Raw genomic sequence first — 22,679 nt, 5'->3', positions numbered from 1 at the left:
GTAAATCTTATGAAAAGTTGACATGCCATTAAAGGAGGCCCATCCAGGAGTTGGTGGTGCAGCAATGGACAGAGTTGGGATCAACAGCCTGTGTTTTCAGGGGATAACAGAAAGCAGACACAGATGGGGGAGGGGGTGGTGTGCTGACAGGGTATGCTCCAGTAGTGCTCATTACCTTGGAGTAGACACTCCATAGTCTGAGCTGCAGCTAGGAGCTCCACAGGCCCTGCTGTCCATGCCCTTAATTAAGCTCTATATACACTGGTGATTCCCAAATCCACCTCTCTAGCCCAGATCTTCTTGGACTTAAAAAACTCAGCTGACGACTAGCATCTTCACTTGGTTGTCTCAAAGGCACACAACACTCTAAATTGACCTCACCTTCCCTGCCTCCCAAAACTGGCTCCTCCAGCATTTCCTGAGTGAATGATATCATTTTTTTTAACCACTTAGCTACTTACACCAGAAACCTGAATATCAACCTTATGTCTTCCTCCCTTAACCTCAAACCCAACTGAATCCTATCACCATTTATCAATTCTGCTTCTGAAATATCTTTCAAATCTGTCCTTTCCTCATTGCTACTATATGTATATATGGCCTATATATATGTGTATATGGCCTATATCTCAGGCCACCATCTTTTCTCTCCTGGACCACTGCAAAAGTCTCCCTGCTTAGGCTTTCTCTCCTTCCCATCCATTGTATACACTGAAGTGAAGTGATTCTTCAGAAACACAAACTGATCATCTTATTTCCCTGTTAAAAACTTGTCAACGAGCAAATTCACTGACAGTGGTTAAGACTCCATGCTCTCACTGCTGAGGGCCCAGTTTCCATCCCTGGTCGGGGGAGGTTCAAATCCTGTAATCCCTGTGGCATAGCCAAAAATATATATTTTACAGAGTCTGTCTGCCCATTCAGTCTCTTCTCTCGGCATCATCCCCTCCTGCAGCAGAACTGCACTTTGTCTGTGCTCTCTCTTGCCTCTGGACTTCTGTACGTGCTGGTTTCCCTAGGTTTGGAACACTCTCTCTGCCTCCTCTTCCTTCCTGGTTAACTTCTCCTCGTCTTCCAAGCATCGGTCTAAACACTCCTCTGAGAAGCCTTTCCAGACCAGAGCAAGTTTAGCTACCCCTGTGGTACACAGCCATAGTACACACACATCCCCATCATCACACTTATCATAGTTCATTTCATTGCCTACTTAAATGCCTGGTTTCCTGACTAGATGATAAAACTGCTCAGCATCTAGCCTGTTCAACAGAGTATCCACAGCACCTAGCACAGTACCTGACACCTAGTAAGCAGTCCATATGTTATATGACTGACTGAACAAAGAGAAAGCCATGTTTACGTCTCAGTTTATCCAAAAATGCACATTCTCTGTGTTTGTGTGTATGTTCTAAATTTGTGCTTATGCATACACAAACACACATACACACACCTTCTTCAAAATACAGTTTGGCTGACAGAACTAAGAAATAGCTAGCAAGCTGCATATACTGCTTGGTCACACGGTGGGAAAGCAGCTGTTGGTGAGACAGGGGAATTCTTTAAACCTTAATTTCCTCATGTGTAAGGCAGGAATAATAAATGCTTCCTTATATAATTGAATAAACAAAAGCTATTACTTCTAGATCCCAACTCCCAAATAGGCGCGGAGCTTGTGCTCTGCTCAGAAGCATCAAGTCCATGACTGAGACTGTCCACCAGGTGGGAGTATTACCCCGGCCTGGCGCTGTGCTGCCTCCACTGCAGAGCAAGACCAGCAATCGGGGGAAGTCGAAGCTACCACCAGGGCCACTTACTTCCCCAGAGCTTTGAGTAAAACTAGCAGAAAAAACAACTCAGAGACCAGGGCACATGTCAAGAAGGCCTGTTTCTTTGACCCATACTCCTCCTTTTCTCATCCTAGGCTCCTCCGAGGCACTGTTTATGCTTAGGAATAAGCATTTTCTGGCTTGCCATTCACAGTTGGGGGTGTTTTTCCCCCATGAAAATAAGTCCTTTTATCCCACCAGAGCTGCTAGCTTCTACTTCCAGTGGAGACTGTGTTAAGAGAGGCGGGTTTGCTTCCTCAGACTGCAGAGGACATCTTGTTATTTTGGGAAGCCCTGTGGCCACCCCATTCAGGGACATGGGGTTTGGCAGATGCCAGAGTTATTCTTGCTTTTAGATCTCACTCATCCTTTTCCACCTTGATTTCAATGAATGAGTTCAAGTCAGGACAGCAGGTTTTGTGGGCTTGGTCAAAAGATGGGGAGACAGGGCCATTCTCATCACCTCCCTCCTCCTCCTCTTCTTGGAAATTAGGATTATAAAGTTCCGGTGGAAGAAGCTGGGCCTCAGCAGAAGGCAAACGGTCTGAGGGAGGCCCATATACACGGTTGGCTTTGGTGCCATGCTTAGAGTTGGCATCCAGGTGGTAGCAGAGCTGCGTGAGGCGCTGGGCCCGGAAACGGGGAGGCCGGGCCACCCAGACACCTGGCTCATTAAGACTGTCCTCTTCATCTGACATCAGCTCCTCTGTCACATCCTTCCATAGACGTTGGTCCTCAGGGCCAAAATGCCTCATGATGCTGGATCGGTTGGCAAAAAGCTAAGGTAGGAGCCCAGGACAGAGATTAGGAAGAGCAACAAACCACACATTAGGTTTGGGGAAAGGGTTTGGGTAGGAGGAAAGCTGTGAAAAATCTGTGCCTGAGAGAACTAAGTTCCCAAGAGAACCCAAATCAGATCTTAGAGAATTGGCTCCTGTCTTCCTTCTCCTCCACTCAATCCTGTTCTCAGAGGCCACACCCTCCCACTGTGGCTTATTAGGGTTTAGAGTTTAGCATCTTTTCTGAAAGGAAAGCCTAGAAACCTACCCGGTATCTGCGACTTCGAAGTTTCTTCTCCTCTTTCTCCTTCAGGCCTTTAAAGGGGTTTAAGGAGTTGCGATACTCACGCCTCTTAGTAAGGAAGTAGGCTACACAGGCTCCTGGTGGGGAGGGAGAAGGGAGGCAGCAGAAAGCAGGGGTCCTCAGCCCCTTTTATTTTTGCTGTAACACTACCAGGTGGAAGAGGGGAGAACCACTTTTACACAATGGGCTTTCTGGGCACATCCATCAGCATCTATTCCTTCCTCTCTGGTGTAGCTCTCTCTGGCCCTCTGCATCTCTAACAGGAACTCCTCTCACCGTAAAAGGACAACTCTGAGGCTCCTGCAACTCCCCTTCCCCAACCGCAGTCAGACCTACCCCATTCTACTCGGCTGACGGCAGATCCCAAGTACTTTTTCAGCAGACGCTTTCTTAATGCTACAGACAGATAACAGAAGGGCACGAGAAGTAGGAAACCCAGGACGTGATATGTAGGGACAAAAGGGGAGGCCTGATTCTAACCTCCTTTTCATAATACCCAAGACTCGGGCTCTGTAGAAGCATCATGCATGATGGTGTTCTGGCCCCTTCCTTCTCCCATTTTCATTTCAGACTGAGTAGGGGAATAAAAAGACAATCCTAGGTGAAAAAATAGCCAAAACCAATTTTTTAAGTCCACTATTTTCAAAACCACCTAAATCATCTCCATAGGCCTCTTCTCCTCTGGTCAGGAACAGGGGATGAAGAAAGGCTGGGGTGCAAGTTAACTTGGTCTTTCTCACCTTTCAGCTCCTTGTCAGTATAATTGTGGGGACTTGTTACCAGTTCTTGCTTGAGCTTTTCCAGAAGGAACTTCACTACGGAAATATTCCAAGAGGACTTGATGCTGCCACAAGAGAAGAAAGTAAATAAGACAGTCAGCATTTTAAAAGCTAGACAGAGATTCCTTCATTAATCAGCTTTGTGGGAAAGTCCCCCATGGCCTAAGACATGACACAAAGGGCGATGGTGAGGTGGAAGCCCTAGTCTAACCATTATATTGGAGCAGCCCCCCTCTGCTTCCCTCTCCTTGGCAAAGTTCCTTATGATCTTTTCCCTCAAGAGGATCATACCTTTCAGACCCATTGAATCTCTTGTCATTGGTGATGTGGTTATGCACATTATGGACCAATTTCTAGGGGAAACAAACAAAACACAATCAAGCCAGGAACAAATATGGTGAAACCCTTCTCTGGTCCCTATGGGATTTTCTGCATGAATCTTGCCCATAGCCTAGGTACCATTTTCTGTTGATGCCCTTTTTTAGCCAGAGAGCCTACCCACATTAGTGTCTCTAATGGACACCCCCTCCCCACTTTTTTCCTTTTCATTTAATTTATGTGGAGCCTTCAGAATTATTCTGGGTCTTACTCTTGCTCTCAGGGAGTATGATCACTAGAATACAGGTTTTCAAACATTTCCACAAACATACTTCTAATAGCAAGGAGAGAGCAAATATACAACAGGGCTACTTCAAATAGACATTTCTTGAAGCCCCTTTAGTCAGTCAGTAGCTCAGTCATGTCTGATTCTTTGTAACCCCATGGACTGCAGTCTGCCAGACTCCTCTGTCTGTGGAATTCTCCAGGCAAGAATACTGAACTGGTTTGCCATTTTGTATTTCTCTTAACATGAAAATGTCTTCCAAAATCTTCTGGTAAAATTGGTGACCCAGGAAAATGTCCCAGGTATATGTCTTTGCACATTACAACAAATCCCAGGGGTCCTCATATCATGGTCCAAAAAACACAAACCTGAAATAACAGAAATGTGAAATGAAAGGGAACTTGGAGACACTGTCACCCAACCATCCGTTTATATCATTAAACAGGCTATCTTTCAGCTTTGCTTATATACCTTTAATGATGGGTTCTCACTAGTTTTTGACTCAGCTACTATGAGCATCTCTAATTGTTAAAAAAAAAAAAAATTGCCTTAGATACTCCAAAATCTGACCCCAGTTTTGCCCTAATAGCACCTCAGGTATTTGAGGACAGCTTCCATGCTCTCCCGAGGTCTCCTCTTATCTGGTCTAAACACCGAGTCCTTCAACCAGTCCTCATGACATAGTTGCCAGACAGACTCCTCATGAAACTGTGACGCTCTGGTTTGCCAGTGTTCCTCTTACAACATGGCACCTGGAACTGAATCGAACTCATCCACTGAGGTCTGGCCAAAGGGAGCATTACTTCCCCGAGGAGAACTCTATACTTCTAGGAATGAAACCCAAGATGCTGTTACCTTTCTTAGCAACCCCATCGCTACTCAGTGCCACAGGGTCCATTCATAGTGAGCCTGTAGTCAGCTCAAGTCCATTTTTCACACAGATACTATTTCCACCCTTCTGCAACTGTTTGTTTTTTTTTTTTTTTCTGTACTCTAATGCAGGGTTTTACATTTCCTCCTATTAAATTTAGTTTTGCTGTTTCTGATTATATTTTCATCCCAAGGTCCTTTAGTCAATGGAAATTACCCAGTCCCAAACTGATGGGATGCTGATCTCAGGATTTCAGCTTTGTATTCAGAAATGCCCAATTTCACCTCTTACTCCTATGGCTGACTCACCATATTAACTTAGGAAATTACTGTTAACTCTTTATGACTAGGTTCTCCACTCTATAAAAAAAAGAGTTGTACTAGCTTTATATCTGATATAGTTATTTTACCTTTTAGAAGTCCAGACTTGAGAAATCACAAGGGAATGGTTGAATGCTTCAGAAAGAATTTGAAAGAGTTGCAAAAAAAGAAAAAAGATGGGGGAGGAGTTGCATAGCTTTCCAATTCAATTGACTTGGAAGAGATCAGCTGATAAAAATCAAACCAAGCTTGAAGTGAAAAGGGAAAATACTCTAGCCAATAATAAGTGTTAAGACTAAAGGATGCTGGCTCACCTGCCTCCTGAGCAAGCTAAAAATAAATAATTTCTCCAATGGGTGGCTGGATCTGCAGCAGTCCAAGGAATTAAGGTTCTGATTTGGGCCTTTTGGATCCCTGGCAGAGCAGCAACCCCCAGCAGCCTCAACAGATTGGAGAAATGCCTCTCCGATTCCTTTCCAGAGCTAAAGGTTGGGACAGTGAAGATCTGCAACCATCCCTCTCCCTCTGAACCCACAGACTCACACAAGAACATTTTATATCTTTCTCTGTGATGGGCAGCAAGACTCCCTGACTGGTCCACTTGCCCCTCTTCTCATCGTACAACACCGAGCATGATGGCTGAGCATGCTTCCCAGAAGGCACTGTGCCAAGCTCTCCAAAGGGCAGGAAGAAGCCCGGCCTCACCACTAGACCTCTCACTGTAGGCAGTAGGCACAAGAGGAATAGAACTGACCAAAAAAAATCCTGATTTTATGCAAATTGTAATTATCACACATATATTCTGATTTAAACACTAAGAATTTGGGGGAATTCTCTTGAAAGGTACTTCTAGGTATAAGCCTCTATTTCTGTCACTGGCAACAACAGTGTCCTGTTGGATTAGAAATCCATGACAGAGAAACTAAACCTACTCCCCATTCTTGATAAGTGACATGTCATTAAATGTAACCAAAATCTGAAATAAAGGTTAGAAATCAGTTGATACTGATTATGAATGGTGTCTTCTGGAAGGGGGAAAAAAAGAATCTATCAACGTAAAAACAAAAGAAAGAGTAAGAGTAGGATCTCTTAGAAAAAAGGAGAAAGAAGTAATATAAATAAAGGAAGTATAAATGGTAGTCAGCCACTTTCAATCTTTACTAAGGCTGTAACAGGAGAAATGGGTTCTATACTCTGATGAGATTTCACTGGATGTCAGTGGTGACCATCACCCTTGACCAGAACTCTCAGTTTCCCTCATAAGCTATTACCCAGAGACTGGAGACCCATTACAGTCTCCATTAGAAAGATGTCTTGGATGACAGAGCTGATCCAAAGGTCTGTAGTCACCCTAAAACAGGGTTTCTTAACCTTGACTCTAATGACGCTGGATAACGGAGGTGTGGGCGGGGGATCCTATAGATTGTAGGATGTTTAGGGATGCACTAGGACTCCAAGCCACTGTAAGGTTTCAGGCAGAACTGATTCAGGCCAGTACCTTTCCTGCCAAGAGCTCTGAGAATCACCAGACTCTTCTAACCTTTATCCTTGAGCTGAGTGTCTAGTGGTCCTCTGCATCTTTGGGGTATGGGACCACCTCAGGACACCTTGGCCTTGCTGCCCAAGGGGCCCCTTGCTGCTTGCCCTGAACACTGATTATTTGCAGGCAGTTTCTAGTGCTATCCTGCTGCAGTCAATTTGCTGAACCCCATAAAGATCTTCCCATCAGAATTATGAGATCACCAGGAGACATGATATAATTCCCTTATCTTTAAATGGAAGATATCAATCTATCCGGAAAAGCCTAAACAACAAGTTGCACTGATAGCAAAGGGACTGTCTGTCCCTGGGGCTAGGGAACAGTCTGTCCCTTCTTGCCCTTCCTACTCCAGCAGGCTTCAGGATACCATTCATTCCACATGGGACGTTTAAAAGCAACCCACATTTCACTCTTCACTTATCTCTCCAAACTGAAGAAAAATGTATAGAAATTGAGCTCACTCACAGAGAGGACCAGATCCCGCTTGCGTCTGGAGTTCTTCTGCCCACTCCCTCTGGTCCTGCATGGGGAAGCAGTGAACCCTAGAGACTGTCTCAGCTCCCCAGTTCCCCCAGGGCCTGACTCTTCCGAAGGCCCTTCCAGGGCGGCAGCAGCACTGAGCATGTCCTCAGGGCGGGGTGGCGGCAGCTTGGTTCCATTTTCTGGCCCGGTCTCTGAGGTTGCCCGCTGGATCGCCAGTTGTGTGACTGGTGAAAGCTGCTTGGCATAAGCAGGCACCAGCACCCGCTGCACTGCACCTTCAGAGGCCACGTAATCATCCACCAGCTAAGAACGTACGGGGGAAAAAAAAAAAAAACCCTATTACCCAGCCAGGCTTGTAGGAACCTGGTCAACCATCATTCACTAGTAAGTATGATGAACAGGGAGTGGGCAACAGGGAGGAATCTAGCCCAGTCTTCAGTGGTTCATGGCTTGTTTCTCTGGGACTCTAGGGGGCACGTGGGGCAAATATTTCTTGCAGATACAGGGCCTCTTGGGCTTCCCTGGTGGCTCAAACAGTAAAGAATCTGCCTGCAATGCAGGAGACCTCAGTTCCATCCTTGGGTTGGGAAGAGTCTCTGGAGAAGGGAATGGCTATCCACTCCAGTATTCTTGCCTGGGAAATCCCATGGACAGAGGAGCCTGGCGGGCTAGAATCCATGGGGTCACAAAGAGTCAGACACAACTGAGCAACTTTCACTCAACGGGGCCTCTCATTTTGGGTCATTACCACAGGACTGATTGAAAGGACAAGGCATGTTTCTGATGCTCTATTTGTGAGTAGTCATTTATGCTTTGCACCTGAGTACAGGTAAGGTAGCTAGGTGTTTTGCCTGAAAGGGATTGAGTGAGAAAGCGATGATAAGAAAACCAAGCAAGAGGAGTGAGAAAATAAAATAACGAGAAGGAGAAATAGAAAAATGGGAGCAAAGGAGGTAGATATAGTCAGAAACCTCTAGAGAGGCTGGTACTGCTTTCCCCCTCCCCATCCCCTGCCCTCTTCCCTTTGCAGAGCCAGCAGGTGCCCTCACCTTGATCCTGCCCTGGCTACATCTGACAGTCGCTGCCCTGACATCCGTTTGCCTGCCTGTGCCCTCACTCAAGGACACACAGGGTAGGGGAAGGAAGGAGGGAGGAAGGGAGAGAGGGAGAGAAGAAAGGAGGGGGATTTCTGCAGCCAGGAAAACAAAACAGTGAAAGTGGGGGAAAAAACACAGAAAGAAGCGGGGGAGGAGGCTGAGATTTATAGACCTGTGAGCTGCTTTCTGTGCTGTGAAATCTAATTCCATCCTGTCAGCTTGGAAGCCTTCCCTGCCAGAAAGAACCACAGCTCAGGGCACTGCTGGGCCTGGTGCCTCCCTGCCTCCTTCCACCTTCCCAGCAGCTCCTCTGATACCCCCAAACCAAGGATAGTCCCTGGCAGGGCAGACTGGGGCGAGCCTCGGGGCCATCACCCACCCATGCGGCTAGGCCTTGGTGGAGCAGTGACCGGTTGCAGTATGACCCTGGAGGCGGCCTTCATTCCTCAGATCCAGCAGATGGGCTCGGAGTCTCAGCCCCTCTGTTCTGCTCTACTCTTCTGGGTGTCTGGGCCTTGTCGTGGCGGGTGGAGGAAAAGACAGAGGGCAGAAGGAGGACGTGGTGGAGAGGGTGGGTGGGAGCTGACAGACCTCCCACTGTCTCTCAAGTGGCAACACATCTGTTAGCTTCACATCTGAGATCTCTAGAGTTGCTCCATCTCCTTTCCAGACTTCGATGTGACATTCTTCAGTTTTTACTCTCCTCAGCCAGGATTTCCCTGCTCATATGGCCCTGAGCAGTAAAGAAGCTGAAATATCAGTGTATTTCTATGTCTTTTCCGGCTCACACAACAGGCCCGTTGGCTTCCCTCTTCCTCCGTACGTGTTATTATCCTCTTAGGTAAACTCTCAACTGCCCATTTTTCCTCATTTTATTTCCTTTCCTCTACCTCCCTCCTACCTTACCTCATATTCTCTCCCTTGCATCAATTCTTCTTCCACTTAGGTTCATTTTTCTCCTCTGCTCTTTTTCTCCACTTTTTCTCCTTTCGGAACCCTTCATTTCCAATGGCCTCTTTCCCTTCTTGCACCTGTCCACTACCAGCTTTGCCCTTTCCCTCCCTCATTCCCTGCTCTCCCTCCCGGCCTTTGCCTCTCTCTCCTCACATCCTCATCTCTCTCCTAGTCCTGAATTCCTCTTGGCAAGCAGAGCGCCCATGATCAAATATGAATGAGTCGTCTGTGCATGGCAGGCATCCTCGCCAGGAGAGGCAGAGCCCATGGAGCTGTCAGGCAGCTGTGGAGAAGGTGCCATGCGGCGCGACAGAATGGGAGGGCAGGGCAGCCCCGATGCCACTCATGCCAGCAATGGCCTCCTACCAGAAAGGCCACGGGGTCAGGAAAAAACAGGAGGGTCACTCTCTCTGACGACAAAGGAAACTCAGTACCCTGCTGTTCATCACTGATAGCACCAAAAGAAAGGCTGAAGGACGGAGAGAAGAGAGAGAAAGAGAGGAAGGCCAGGAAGGGCACAAGGGAGCAGCTCGGCTCCGGTCCTGTGCTGTGTACTCACAGGGTTGAGCATCGGGGCCCCCTCGCCAGCAGTCAGGGCGCATCCCGGGAGCCGCACATCTCTCTGAGCTGCGGGGAAGCCCAAGGGTCCGGGCCCCCCAGCCGAGGCCGCTCCCAGCTGCCGCAGCTCCTCGATCACCACCTGCACGCCACTGCCCACACTGTCACACTCCTCCTCCGCAGCCGGCACGGCCCGGCTGGCCTCCCCGGGGCTCTCCTTGAGGGGCCCGGGCTCCTCCAGCGGGGAGCCGTGTGCCCGACTCTCCCTGTCTTCATCCGCCGCGGGCACCTTCCCTTGCCTCAGCTCACCCACTTCCTCCTGGAGTCGTTTTAACAATTCGTTGTTGGCCCTGGCGAGACTCAGCGCTGCCTCAGCCAGACCCACGGCCTTATCCACCCGCTGGTAGATAATATGCAGGAGCTGCTCGGAGCTCTGGACGGCCAGGCCGTGTCCCGTCACGGTGATCGGGGTGCTGGGAGGATTCCCACCCTGACAGCCTGAGCTGGCCCCGCTTGTCTCGTTCTTACACGCACAGCAGCAGCATCTGGCCTCGCTGCCACTGGGAGGGGAGAAGAGAATGGTGGCGCTGAAGGACATGGTTGTCGAGGCGGGAAGGGCGGTGCTCACACTGCTGGACTGCTCCAAAAGTGTCCCCAGCCGACCGGACCGCAGGAAGCGCTGGCCTCTCTGGATTCACTTTCCTTCCTCATGGAGGGTGGTCAGAGGAGCCTGGGCACCCGGGGTTGGGTTCTCTGAAGGAGCAGTGGGCTAGCCGTGAAGGCGCACACAGACCATGGCTGCCTCTTCTTGTCCTGCAGAGTGGAGAGGGCCTTCTCTGTGCAGATCCTGGGCTGCCCTAGTCCCACATACTGGGGGGTCACCCTCACCCCTTCCCCATACGGTGGGCGTACGAAGGCCTTCCCGAGGAACTCGGTTTCAGAGGGTGGAAGGCATGAAACCACCCACCACTCCAAAACTAAGGTACAGAGAGGAGACTCTAGAGGACCCACGGGCATCTGGAAAGATTAGAAGATTAAGGAAGAAAATGTAGATCTGTCTTCTCCGCCTCTCTATCTTGGCTGTAATAACAGTATTGCATTTTATTGCTTTGACATCATTCCTTAAGGAGTTCAGAACACTTCACGTAGGTTAATCTCATTCACACAACAGCTCTAGGAAACACATATTAACCCAGGGCCAGAGAAGAGACATGCAGAGAACTTATATATCTTTTTCAAGGTCAGGGAAGACAGCAGAAACCAGTTATTGCTACTTTCAATCTAGTGTGCGTGTGATTTTTTTTCTTAAACTGATACCACTTTTTGTTGACATAAAGAATGATGATTCTACGGTCTCTATAATTTGCATACAGATGCAGAATAAGACTCCTAAATAAGGAGGAGGCCAATCAGTACAGCCCCCAAGACGCTGCCAACCTCACACTATTATATCATTAATGCTTTGGAGATGGGCAGGGGAATGAAAGGAAAACCTGGATGGGAGAACTGAGCTTCCCTAACCAGGGCTGCAGAGACCCCTACTCTCACACTTTGTACACCTGGGCCTCCAGCCTCTGCAATTGAAGCTAACTGTTCTGAATCCTCCAGCTGGAAGCCCAGAAAAATCACCTCCAGGGCCCCTCATCTCCACTTCTCATGCTGCTTAAGGGAGCGACAGAGCTGAACGGGAGTTTCTAAGTAGCTCCATGCTTCCACTCTGCCCACACAACCAGCCCCCAAAAAGAGAGATCAGAATATCAATGATAAACCAAACTGCCTCTCCTCTGAATCACTGTAGTTAAGCGACTAAACTACTCCAGGAGAAAAAGAAGAAAAAAAGTGTGGGAGGGTTTGTACCACTGAGAACACTCCAAGGAACTTCATATTGTCATTTTCTAAATGACACTTGATTATAGAAAAAAAGAATCTTTCTGCCTGAAGCTCCCTAAGTGACAAAATCTTATGTTTACAATTTCCTCAAGAGATACATTTCTATCTTACCCTGTAAATTATATCATAACACCACAATTAAAAGGAGAGGAGGAGGTTAGGAGAATTTTCCACATACAGAAATTTGGGGTTTTATTTTTTTTTGAATCAGCAATCTCATTTCAGAAACAGGCAATATCAATGCCTCTGAGGTACTAAAATGTAAATCTGACAATGCATTTTAATTACATTTGGTTATTAAAAAATAGTCTTTAATTTGCTCTTTCTACCCTTTATATCGAAGAAATGCTTTTCTGTGCTAGATATTCCCTTCTTGAAATAACATTAACTCAAATCCATTTACTGCTTCTCTGTCATTAGAGTCACTGGAAAGCAGAGCTAAACCTAAAAAACTAAAGGTTAAAGCCAAATTAAAACTAAAGGTTAAAGGAACTCACTAAGCAATTCCCAAGTCAATTATGAATGAATCATTAATATATCCTTTTCCTTCCTAAATAAGGGCCTACAAGCTCCTGTGAGGTTTTAACTTTTTTAAAACCAACATCATGCAAAGAGTTTAACCTGAAACGTGGGTGCTGTAAGAAAAAGAAAGTTATGTAAATGATAATACACAAATGATTGCTCACTTGGGTTTAGGATTTGTACAGTAAGAAATTAAGACCTGCCACTTATGTAATATTTTACATCAACTATAATTCAGTTAAAAAAATTTTTTTGGCAGCACCACTCGGCTTGTGGGATTTTAGTTCCCCAACCAGGGATTGAACCCAGGCCCTGGGCAGTGACAGCACACAGAGTCATAATCACTGGACCACCAGGGAATATACCCCCCCAAATTTAATAAATCAGTAATGTATAAAATAAGCTATAAGGATATGTGTGTATGTGTGTACTCAGTCACGTCCAACTCTTTGAAACTCCATGGACTATGCCAGGCTCCACTGTTCATGGAATTTTCCAGGCAAAAATACTGGGCTGGGCTGCCATTTCCTACTCCAGGGGATCTTCCTGACCCAGGGATCAGATCTGAGTCTCCTACAGTGGCAGGCAGATTCTTTACCACTGCAGGGCCTGAGAAGCCTAAGCTACAAGAATATACTTTACAGGGAACATAGCTAAAGTTTTTATAACAACTATAAATGGAGTACAACTTTTAAAAACTGTGTACCACTGTATTATATACTTGTAACCTATAATATTGTACATCAGATAAACCTCAATTAAAAAAAAATTTTTTTTAAACTAAGGTGCATCAGGTTGGGACTCTGGGTAGGTATCCTTCCTGGGATCAAACTGACAACTTCTACACTCTTGCCCCAGATACTCTTTCTTGCAGGAGGCCTTCTCCCCTGCTGGCCTTGTACCTGCCTCAAGCCCTTCTGTCCCTTTAAATGATCTTTCTTAGGTCATCTTCCCAAAACAGCACTGAGATGGGAGTAATAAATAAGTAAATAAAATAAAAAATAGGGTTCTCATCATGCGGTACCACTTAAGGGCTATTTGAACTTGGGCCTCAGTGTTCTCTGGGGCTATCTACCTCCACTCTGCCCACTTTGAGTGTTTTTGTGAAGATTATTTATAATATATATAAAGGCACCAACAGAGTGCTGGCACATAGTCGGTGCTCCACACATAACAGCTGGATTCCTGAAACATTTTGTGTTCCTATCTTGAACATCCATGCTGATGTCTTCATTTAGAAGAGAAAAAGCCAATGGCTTGAAATAGAATTTGGGGAGCTTCCCCTCTAAATTCAATACCAAATTTTTAAGAAACGAATTCAAGTCTACAAAGTTGCCTTTTATCAGTACGAAACCTTTTATGATGCAAATTAGAAAGGTAATTGAGAAAACAGTATTTGTAACTACTTGCTATCATGACCTGGCTTTAGACTAACGATACTGTTCAACTTTACTCATTTTTAATTTTGTTTACTTATTTATTTGACTGTGCTACATATAAGATCTTAGTTCCCCAACCAGGGATGGAACCTGTGCCCCCTGCAGTGGAGGCTCGGAGTCCTAACCACTGGACCACCAGGGAATTCCCAACTCTGCTCGTTTTTAATGTGCTAAATATATTTTCATATTTGTGTTGCATAAAATATCATGACACTAACCCGCTCTACAATTCTGTCCCTCAGTTTCTTTCTGTTTTTCAACTTTGGGTATTACCTAACTTCATCCATTTTAGAATGCCACATTCAGGGCAACAAATACGTGTTTTCTTGAATCAATCGGTCTATAAAAACGTGGTACAGTGCAGTGTAGCACAGCAGGCATTCAAATAACTCTTTTGGGGTATCTATGGACATCATTTCTGATTTAGTTTCCCTGGGTCCTGCTAGAGTCTCCCACATAACCTCTAAGACCCTGAATAAAAAGATAAGGAAACTGGGGTTGGCAGGTATTACAGGAACATTTCACAATTATATTTACTAACCAGATACCAATTTAAAATGCTAATATCATTAGCTACATATATCTTCATTAGAGAAGATGAGCAAGTTATATATATATAAACAAGTGTTTCTAAAAATTCTATCTGTATAAGGCCATGCTAAAGGATGAGTCACCAAAATGGATTGCCACCTCCAAGTACTCAAGTGAAAGGAAGATAAAGTCCCTATACACAAGGAGCTTACAGCGCATGTGAGAACAAAAGTCTAAAGAACAAAGCAAAATATATACAAGTGGCTAAAAATATAGTACAGAATAGAAATATCTTGAGTTAGTTCAAAATTACAGAAAGATCAACAGAATGAAATCATGTGAGATAGGGGTCTTATCAAAGAAAAGTCTCCAACTGACACTTGAGCAAGGTATAGGATGAACTGGTACAGTGGTAAGAAGACAAGCTGAGTGAGAGGGAAAAAACCAAACATTACAGAATTAACAGGGTACATGTGAGAGGTCAGAGCAAAAGGGCTTACATACAAAGTACAGAGAGCTGACAGTGGGCTTTGAAAACCAAGTTAAGGAAACTCTTAGGTCAGGGGTCAGCAAACCTGTCTCTGGAAAGGACTAAAGAAATTTAGGCTTTGCCGGCCACGTGGTTTTTGACACAACCATTCGACTTTGCCATTGTAGCACAAAGGGGCCATTGATGATACATAAATATAAGTATGGCTGTGTTCCAATAAAACTTTATTAATACAGAAATGTCACAAAATATTACATTTTAATATTTATATTAAAAAATACAAAAGCCATTCTTAGCCCATGGGGCCAACAGAAACAGGTGTAATGCCAGACTAAGACTATGTGCTAAGGTTTACTGACCTCTGTTTTAGACACTTAAAGTGGAACAGTTAGAGATTAGAAGGCTGTTTAATCCTGGAGAGAGGTGATAAGAATGAACATTTGTGGATATGAAGGTTCAACACCCTCGAGGAAGGACTGATCTTATTTCTTAACTTAATAAATATGCGGGATAGAGAGATTGGTTAAGACAACTTCAAGACTGTAAACCTAAGGGTCAGAAGATGGTAACACTGACAGAATGATACAAATGAGGAAGCTGAGAGGTGGCACCTGCATGTTTGAAAAGATGTGTATTTATATAACATGTTAAACTATCAAACTGATGGCAGCATCTTTAAATGGAATGTTCTGAAAGCAACTGGCTAGGACTGAAAAAAAAAAAAACAAGAGGAAGGTCAGAGCTGGAATGCAGACTTGGAAACTTTAGCAGGAGGTTATATTTGAACCTCAGAGAGTGAATGAGCTCTCCAAGGAGTACGTATAAGATCCTTGGCAGGGGCCAAGGACAGCACTTGGAGCCAATCCTTGGAAGAGTCTTCATTAAAAAAGAATGGTCAGTAAGATGGAATAAAGTGTTAGGAACGCCAAAGTAAAAAGAATAACAAGAGGATCTAGTCAACTGTGACAAGTGCAGCAGAATGGTTAAAACAAGATGAAAATGAAGGAAATGCATGTTATTTGTCTGTGATGGTCACTGGCGCTGACTAGTAAGTTTTGTTTTTGTTTTTTTGGTAGTGGAAGTAATACTATGCATTAGATGAAAGAGAAATTGATGGAGAGAATATGGAGGCAAGACATGAAGTCAAGTTTTCAAGAGTATAGATATGAAAGGAAGGAAGCAGGAAGTCAGAAGGGGCACTACAGCCTCAGGATATTTAAAAAGCAGAAAAAAATAAGGTCAGTGAAAAAGGAAAGAATGAACATATTAGGAAAGGATTTAGGTTTTCTTCTAGCAAGGATCCTCCCACTGTGAGAAGGAAGGCAGGTGAGCTGTTCTCTGAGTCAGCAGAGAAGAAAAAAGATGAATGCAGGGGCAAAGATTCACTGATATGGAGCAATGAAGACAAAGATGAAACATTTTTTTTTTACAGATCTTCCTCAGTATGAACAATTCAAACTGATAAGAGAACTTTATTATAGATAGTGCTGCATTATTTGCTGCTATAACCTATTAAATCCTTCTAACATTGCAGACTTAACATAATCATTCTTGCTTTTTTCCATAACTAAAGTTTCAGAGCCCCTTTAACTCTGCTAATGTTATTAACATACCTAAACTTTATTCTGAAATCTTTATTTTACCTCTCAAAATGTCTAACTGTTTAATACAATAACCTGTGAAGCAATCCATGGAATGTTTGGCAAAGCAATGGTTAATTGGAATAAATTATCCAAGCAGTGTCTATACCATTATTATTAAACATTAATACTGTCAACTTTTGCAATTTCAGATTGCTGATTTATTTTAAAACCAAGTTTGCATTTTTGTTCAACAAAGAGGAATGAACTAAGACTGACCATCACTGAAGAATAGATATGCCTTTTGCAAAATTGTGTTAACTTTTAGAATTAGAATGTTAAGAAAATGATCTTCAATCCTATGATGACTTGCCAACACAAAATGACAGCAGCTGTCAAACTTAAGTGTGCATAAAATCTGTGTTTGGGGTTCATCAGTATCAGTCTAATTTTAACAATGTGAAAGGAGCCTAGAAAATGTACTTTTCAATACTTTTGATATTTTTTCATAAATATTTGGATAAAGAATGAAAACTCATCTTTGGACAGACAGTTCAGGGTAAGGCTGTCCATAATCTTAACTATCCATTTCCTCCCAAGTCACATGTATTTTTGTTAGAACTAAATATATCATAGTCTTGGCAGCTCCCTTGCTTGCTTCAACCCATTCTGAGTTTGAATTTTCTGCATGACTGAGTTCACCTCCAAACTAGGAAAAATAAAAGTTTCCTCACTATCTAATAGATGTGTAGTCTATGGTATCACTCAGAAGATAAATGTTTTTATAATGGGCCCTTGACTCACTCAGGGTCATGCCAGCAATGGACTTCCTTAAATGTGATTACTGAAAGCATAGCAATTCATACCATAATCTTCATTTTAAGAAATAAAAAGGAAAATGGCCACTTAAAACCTCCTACTGTGCCAGTCAGCCCTGCTCCTCGACCTGAAGGTATAAAATGTCTCATCCACTAAAAAACGTCTAACTTCTCAAAAAAATCTACTTGTATGAGAGATGTGCTCTTTATCACACAAGAGCAGGTAAGGAAATATCATTAATAGTCTTTGTCTACATTTTGAAACACTGACCCAAATAGAGACCAACAAAGAAAATCTAATACCTTGTTTTCTGGGGGTAAAAAAGAGATGTGGACCCAGAGGGCAGAGTGAGATGTTAAGAAAAGGATTTCACATAATCCAAAAATTTCAAGTACATTTGTATAGCAGTACCAGAGTTTTTAACCCAGTGTTAAACCGCCTCTTTTCTTTACATTTGCTAAAATGCAACTTGGTGAGATTAAAATGACCGGTGTAAGGTTTTCATATCCATATACCTGACAGAAACGGCTCTTCCTGCATTTCCGGAGAAACTGAAAAATGAAAACCTAGCTCCCAAAGTTGCGTCGTATGCCCAGCGAGCCCTTGGTAAATGTTATCTGATTAAATATTAGTCAAAGATGACAAACTGGGCACCAGGGAAAACAGAACCATTTCCGAAGAGTGTTTCAACTACAGGTAGGGCGAGCGCAGCAGCGCAAAGGGGGAACAGAGCTGAGCTCTTCCCTTGGGGCCGGAGGGGACAGGGCGACCCGTCACTGAGCCCCCGGATAGACGGAGTGCCCTGGGGGTCTCGAGGAAGGGGTGTTCCTCACAGCGCCGCAGACAGCCGACTGACCCGAGGAGATCTAGCTGGATCACCGCGGGTAACTGCCATGGGGCCAAAAAAGAGCTGAGGATGGCGGGGGACTTCCCGAGGAGGTCCAGCTTTAGCTGCCCTACTGGTGTCCCACCGCGTGTGCCCCTCGCGCCGCTCCAGCCGACTCGGCTTTAAGTCGCCCGGCTCACTGCTAGGGAAGAAGGCGGGGTCTGCTCGTGTACCCTGCCAGCGCGCGCACGCGGGGAGGCCCCGCCTCACCAGTCTCCGGACTCCTGGTGATTGGCGGTTGGGCGATGGGGCGGAGCAAGGCCGGGGACGTTACTGGCCGCAATCCACAATCACTCAACAAGTCAGGAAGGGGAGGGGCCTCTTTAGGGAGGGACACGACTGCGAGGCGTTTTCAAGGCCGCTAGACGCCATCTTTAGCTTGATTTTTTTTTTTTTTTTGTTTACTCCCTTTTGTTCCCTGCTGCTCATAGAGCTGCGTGTACACGATTATAGGTACATTGGCTACAGATCGGCCTCATACATTTGGTGGTGTAAGGCTTTTCGTTCCTGCCGGCCTCAGCTACAGATTTTCCAGATAACACTAGCAAGGTAGCAGTTGCCCTTAGTTCAAGTAAGTTTTCATCTCTACGGGCCCTGCAAATTGCAGAGCAAAATCATCCGAGTTTAGCTTTGCTTTGCCTCGGTAGGAGGGCCGAGCCAACGATATATTCGTGGGAGGAATTCTCTTACCCAGAAATTCAAAGCAAGAATACTGGCTAAGAGCCTAAATTCCTAGTAAAAATCAATTAACCTAGGAAGACAGGGCTTGGGCTGTGTACCATTGTAGGAAATGCTGTCTTCTCCGAGAAGGTAAAAAGTATACGTTATGACGTACAATGAGGGGGGAAAAGAATAAGAGCAAAATTCCATTAATAACTCCAGCACTACTGCCATCACAAAGGCTACTTTAAGACTGACTAGATTTCAGATATGCAGGTCTAAACTTGTGGACTGCTCCACGTTTGAGACTGATCTAACTTGTATTGTTAGGGAATAGAAATGCACTCAGTACAGCTAAGAAACCCAGAGCTCACACAGTCTGCATTCATTACAGTGAATGTCAAGACTTGTACAAATAGTTTTATCGCCGTTGTTAGGTGTCCTAAATACAGCTTGAAACTGAGTGGGACGCAAGCTGGGGGATGGAACTGTATTATCATTGTACAGTGGTTTTGTTGTCCTCAAATTTGAACTCTACAGTAGATCCTTGTTTTATCTCGTGGTCACTATTTAATTTGTGACATTCTAGTTTCTCCCTTATCACCCCGTATATTTTCTATCCTTTCACTCCAATCTGCCCATACAGATTTGAATACGCTTTCCGTATGACTCCTAATAGGAGACAGTGGTTCTATAACAGAATTAAGGGAGAAAATGGCTCCTGTAACTGGATGTACTTCTCTGAGCCTTGCCCTCTAATTTATACACTTCTGTCCATGACGCTTATCTTAGGGAGAACGTTTTTCATTCCAAAAAACGCAACATGGTAACCAAATGCATTTCTTATCCCTCCTATGTATTATTTGCCTTTGCCTCCTCTTGGCCCCTCCCCCATCATCACCATCAAGACCGGTTTTAGAGAATTGGACTTGACTGGATTATTTTCCTGATATTTTGCCAGCTGTGGAGTTATTCAAACAAATCCCAACCTATAAACGACCATTTCTGTCAAAAAGCCAAGAGAGAACTTCCCTTCTGAACACACCAACCAAACCACACATAAAGGCCAAAATATACACAGCTGTACATTTAGGAACGTGAGACAATAAAAAGCAAAACCACTTAGGCAAAACAGTCACTAAAGAAGGCTTTAAACCACAGAGTCAATAAATTGCTTACCCTCATTTGCCACGTGGACTGTATATTCCCTAGCAATTATTTAATTATTCAGTAAGCTGATACTTTAGAAGAGGAGAAAATACAGTAAATGCAAGTAGAATCAAAGTACCTAAGTAATTCTATGCATAGGATTTCTTCTAGGCTGTAGTTTGCGCATGAAATCCTGTCTGGATCACATTTGGGAACACAACAGGAAAAAAAAACATCCACATCCTAGGGACTGCTTTGCACACATAAAGCCAAAGGCAGTCGCTTTTAAAAACAAAATCTGATACGGCACATATACACACTGTACATATACAGAAAGCACAAAACCCCAAGATAAATCTTTACGAACTTATTTGCTTCAACACACACACACACACACACACACACACACACACAGTCTTCATGAAAAATGTGGGTAAGACACATTGTAAAAAGGGCTTTGACCCCTCCCCCAGGGAAATGAGTGTCACAATTATAAAATACAAACATTTTTAACCTATTGGCCTTGGACAATTGCCACATTCAAGCCACTTGGTTTTGGTTCTGGAAGAGGGTGTGTAAAACGCACGCAAACAGCTCTGTGAGGGAGCCTCAAATCTGTTTCCTTCGACGTTGCCTGTGGCAGAAATTTACATTATCCCTTCGGCCGGCTTCAAAAAGAAACCTCTACTTCCCAAGAGGCTAAATTTTTAAAAATCCCTCGACTATAAAAATTTACCAGTCCTTAAAATGTGATAGCAAAAAGAAAAAAAATCTCTATAAATTTGGCTGGAAACAGTTGTACACGGCCATCCTGCTTCTCAACTTCTTGGTATATTTAAAACCTTTACCAGGAAAAAGAAAGAGGAAGAGAGACAGAAAAAGAAATGGGGGAAAGCGCACATTCCCCTTAGCAACAGTTTCCTCACCCCAGCACTGCCACAGATCTCTATTTTTTAAAAAACTTGAATACACACACAAGATTAAGGAGAAAAAAAAATGGAAAAAGGATACCCGAAGGTCGTATGGCTCTTTGTATTCGTGTGTGTGCAAAAAGGAGGACTCGCGGAGCCCGAGCCGGCAAGCCCCGCCCCTCCCCGGACGCCAGCCCGGATTGGCCATTGGCGGCCGCGGGGCGCCCCGCCCGCGAGCACACGCGCAGCGCCCGAGGCGCGGGCCCCAGGGGGCCCCTAAGGGCCGCTCGACCCCCGACCCCAGCCACCTTCCGCTCCGACCTGGGCGACCTGGTTGGCACCTTCCCCACCTCTCTCCCCTTCCTTTCACTTTTCAGCCTCCTCTCACCCTTTCCGATGTATTTTCATCAGTGAACCCTGGCCCTTGTCACCAGCATAAATAACAATCCAGAAGCGAGCACCTTCTCTGACAGTTTGCTAAATTCGGTTAACTAGTCAGTAAAATTCTAGAATGGGATTAAGCATCAGGCAGCCGGTGTGTGGGGCGAGTTCATGATTTCCAGGTGGAACTCTCTGGGTCACGTCTGTTGTTAACCCTTCCACCTTTAAATGAACCTTCACACACGTATGTGGCCTCCTTCAGGGGAGAGGCAAAGTAGCCTTACACTTCTGGCGTGGTTTCGCTCAATCTTCTCCCCCGGTTTTTTTCTCTGTTTGGTTAACACTGCGTTCTCAAGAACCTAGAATGGTCTCCCTTTAGCTCCTGCATGGAGACCTGGTTGCTTACACCTACATTATAAACCACTCATGATCTGCAGGTCCTAAGCCCCTGTTTGTACTTATTTCCCACAGCTCTTACTTCTTCACTTCTGTAATATTCCTTTGCTCACTTGGTCTCATCTGCCTGTGTCTTCTTCTCAGACTGTTACCCAGTCCAAGCTCGCTCTGCTCGTGGCACGATAGGCTAATGAATCTGAGAGAGGAGGTGTTGAGGCAAGGAAGATAATTTAATTGGGTAGCCGGCACACCGAGAAGATGGCACGCTCAGTTCAGTTGCTCAGTCGTGTCCGATTCTTTGCGACGCGATGTTCTGCAGCACGCCAGGCTTCCCTGTCCATCACCAACTCCCAGAGCTTGCTCAAACTCATGTCCATCAAGTCAGTGACGCCATCCAACCATCTCATCCTCTGTCGTCCCCTTCTCCTCCTGCCTTCAGTCTTTGCCAGGGTCAGGGTTTTTTCCAGTGCGTCAGTTCTTTGCATCAGGTGGCCAAAGTATTGGAGCTTCAGCTTCATCATCAGTCTTTTCAATGAATATTCAGAACTGATGGTAGGCTAGCGCCTCAAAATAACCATCTTATCGGGGGCTGGATGCCAGGTTGTTTTATAGATCAGAGAGAAGCAGTGAGGCACTGAAGTCAAAAGACAGAATAGAGAGGGAGATGCAGTGGGGAAGTAAAGTGAAAGTGTCTTCAGTCTTGCAAAACATCTCCAAGGGAATGTCCAGCCTTCAGAAGGGGTGAGTTAATCTCTTCTATTCACAGGTGTGTGTGAAGTGGCTCAGTCGTGTCCGACTCTTTGTGACCCCATGGACTGAAGCCTACCAGGCTCCTCTGTCCATGGGATTTTCCAAGCAATAGTACTGGAGTGGATTGCCATTTCCTTCTCTAGGGGATCTTCCCAACCTAGGG

The 22,679-nt window shown here is 44.9% G+C and overlaps 1 protein-coding gene and 1 long non-coding RNA gene across 8 annotated transcripts in view; one reads left to right on the top strand and one right to left on the bottom strand.

The window, feature by feature from the left end:
• LOC132660162 (uncharacterized) overlaps nucleotides 1-22,679 on the top strand; it is a 35,472-nt gene that overhangs the window by 1,571 nt on the left and 11,222 nt on the right. The window lies entirely within an intron of this gene.
• C7H14orf93 (chromosome 7 C14orf93 homolog) lies at nucleotides 1,864-21,132 on the bottom strand. Of its 7 annotated transcripts, none has more exons than XM_015096881.4 (7): nucleotides 17,899-21,132; nucleotides 10,114-10,925; nucleotides 7,486-7,806; nucleotides 3,977-4,038; nucleotides 3,647-3,750; nucleotides 2,871-2,983; nucleotides 1,864-2,602 (listed from the first exon to the last, which is right to left on the bottom strand). In XM_015096881.4, the coding sequence occupies exons 2-7, from the start codon at nucleotides 10,708-10,710 to the stop codon at nucleotides 2,183-2,185; spliced, it is 1,617 nt and encodes a 538-aa protein (XP_014952367.2). In that variant the 5' UTR covers nucleotides 10,711-10,925; nucleotides 17,899-21,132; the 3' UTR covers nucleotides 1,864-2,182. The 7 variants fall into 7 exon arrangements, with proteins under 7 accessions (XP_014952367.2, XP_027827443.1, XP_027827440.1 ...); XM_027971642.3 differs by having other exon boundaries at nucleotides 18,240-21,132; XM_027971639.2 differs by having other exon boundaries at nucleotides 21,005-21,132.

The sequence above is a fragment of the Ovis aries genome, chromosome 7, assembly GCF_016772045.2.
Source record: "Ovis aries strain OAR_USU_Benz2616 breed Rambouillet chromosome 7, ARS-UI_Ramb_v3.0, whole genome shotgun sequence".
NCBI lineage: Eukaryota > Metazoa > Chordata > Mammalia > Artiodactyla > Bovidae > Ovis > Ovis aries.
This window is presented reverse-complemented; position numbering and strand designations above follow the sequence as displayed.